The 2,201-nt window shown below is 43.8% G+C and overlaps 1 protein-coding gene across 1 annotated transcript; it reads left to right on the forward strand.

The window, feature by feature from the left end:
- Window positions 1-1,304: 1,304 nt before the first annotated feature.
- On the forward strand, window positions 1,305-1,998 carry LOC138954224 (BUD13 homolog; the record flags this gene model as incomplete). Its single annotated transcript, XM_070326122.1, has 1 exon — window positions 1,305-1,998. A coding segment is annotated over one exon (694 nt), but the record flags the coding sequence as incomplete, so codon positions are not given.
- Window positions 1,999-2,201: the final 203 nt, after the last annotated feature.

The following is a 2,201-nucleotide window of genomic DNA, read 5'->3' on the forward strand; positions in this document are numbered from 1 at the left end:
TTACGTGATAATTTTATTTTGAACTATAACAGACTAAAAATCATAACACCGACTCCACGTATTGACCTTTTCAAATCAAGCCTTCTTTATTCAGGTGCGGTCCTATGGAACTCACTGCCTATTTTTCTTAAGCATAAAACAAACACAGACAGCTTAAAAAAAAAATTATATGTCGCACATAATGCAACTAAACATGTGCTGAATGGTTCATCAATTCATTTAAAATGTATGTGCATGTTAAACAAAATTATAATAATATGCAGATCTAAATTAAGTTATGTTAAAAATTGACACTTGGAAATTGTACTTAAAATGCAGCATGACAATTTATTTTTTAAATTTGTATCTGTATATACAGTTATAATGTATTAAGTTTGATGTGATAGTTCTTTGATTATATTGTTTTCTGTTCTTGTTGACCCTATATTAGGGCGAGGGCTGGATGTAAAAAAGCAATATTCTTGCTTATCTATTACCCTCGATAATAAAGATTTTGTCTTGTCTTGTCTTGTCTTGTCTCTCTCTCTCTCTCTTCTCTTCTTGTTCTTTTTTTCTTGTTCTTGTTCTTGTTCTTGTTCTTTTACCTTCTTCTTCTTGTTCTTGTTGTTCTTCTTCTTCTTTATCTCTCTGTGACTCTCTCCCCCTCACCCCCATCCCCCGAACCCCTTCTTTGTTCACTCTAGCTAATCATAGGAGTGATATTTTATTGTTTATTCTCTGACACTTCCTACAGAGCTGGGCAATAAAGAAAGAGCATCCCTAGACCGCGTTGTCAATAAATCCTTCTCCTGAATTTTTACAACAGGATTTGCAAAGACAGCTGAAGTTAAAAACGCCAAAGCATACAAATCCCCGGTTCTGGAATGGGAAGAATGGACGGACGGTGTTTTCCAATTTGTCTAGCTTTTTATGTGACACCCCAACAGAGAAGGACACTAATTCGTGAGAATTCTGTAACAGAACTGAATTCAGCCAACCTTATATTTTCCCCCACCCTTTGAAATCTGGGTTTTCTTGAAAGGTTGTGAATTGGATGGCCCGCAAGCCCCAAAAGATGCAGTCAACTGAATTAGTCTGTCTCTGTCTGTCGGTCTGTATTTCTGTATGTATGTGTATGATGTGTGTGTGTGTGTTTGTGTCTGTTTGTGTGTGAGTGTGTGTGCGTGCGCGTGCGTGTGTGCGTGCGTGTGTGCGTGTGCGTGCGTGTGCGTGCGTGCGTGCGTGCGTGCGTGTGTGCACGCGAGTGTGCGTGCGTGTATGTATGTATGTACGTATGTATGTAATAATTTACAAAACCAACACAGCAACTTCAACTCAACCAACAACAACTACTACCACCCGGCAACAGCAACGAACAAAAAAATCAGTTCTGATAGCGATGATGACAAAAACAAGAACATTGATAACCACGACCACACCACCACGACCACACCACCACGACCACACCACCACGACCACACCACCACGACCACACCACCACAACCACACCACAACGACCACACCACCACGACCACACCACCACAACCACACCACAACGACCACACCCCCACGACCACACCACCACACCCACACCACCACGACCACACCACCACGACCACACCACCACGACCACACCACCACACCACCACGACCACACCACCACGACCACACCACCACACCACCACGACCACACCACCACGACCACACCACCACGACCACACCACCACGACCACACCACCACGACCACACCACCACGACCACACTACCACACCCACACCACCACGACCACACCACCACGACCACGCCACCACGACCACACCACCACGACCACACTACCACGACCACACCACCACGACCACACCATCACGACCACACCACCACGACCACACCACCACGACCACACCACCACGACCACACCACCACGACCACACCATCACCATGACCACCTCCACCACCACCAACAACAACTTGAGAAACATACCGACTTACTCGTTCTCTTATGATATTGTTTTTCTTTGATGTCTCCGTTTCTTTCTATTTTTGAACATTATTTTTGAAAATACGTTTTGAGATTTTGTATTCTTTCATTTTATGTACGTCAAATTATATTAACAAGAAGTAGTTTTTAGAAAGGACTAAACGGGCCTAATTCTAGTATCCTCGAATAGCACACACTTCTAGATCGAGTTATCTCCCCTCTTCCACCCTTCACATTCCTTCCC

This window comes from Littorina saxatilis, unplaced genomic scaffold (genome assembly GCF_037325665.1).
Source record: "Littorina saxatilis isolate snail1 unplaced genomic scaffold, US_GU_Lsax_2.0 scaffold_3225, whole genome shotgun sequence".
NCBI classification, from domain to species: domain Eukaryota; kingdom Metazoa; phylum Mollusca; class Gastropoda; order Littorinimorpha; family Littorinidae; genus Littorina; species Littorina saxatilis.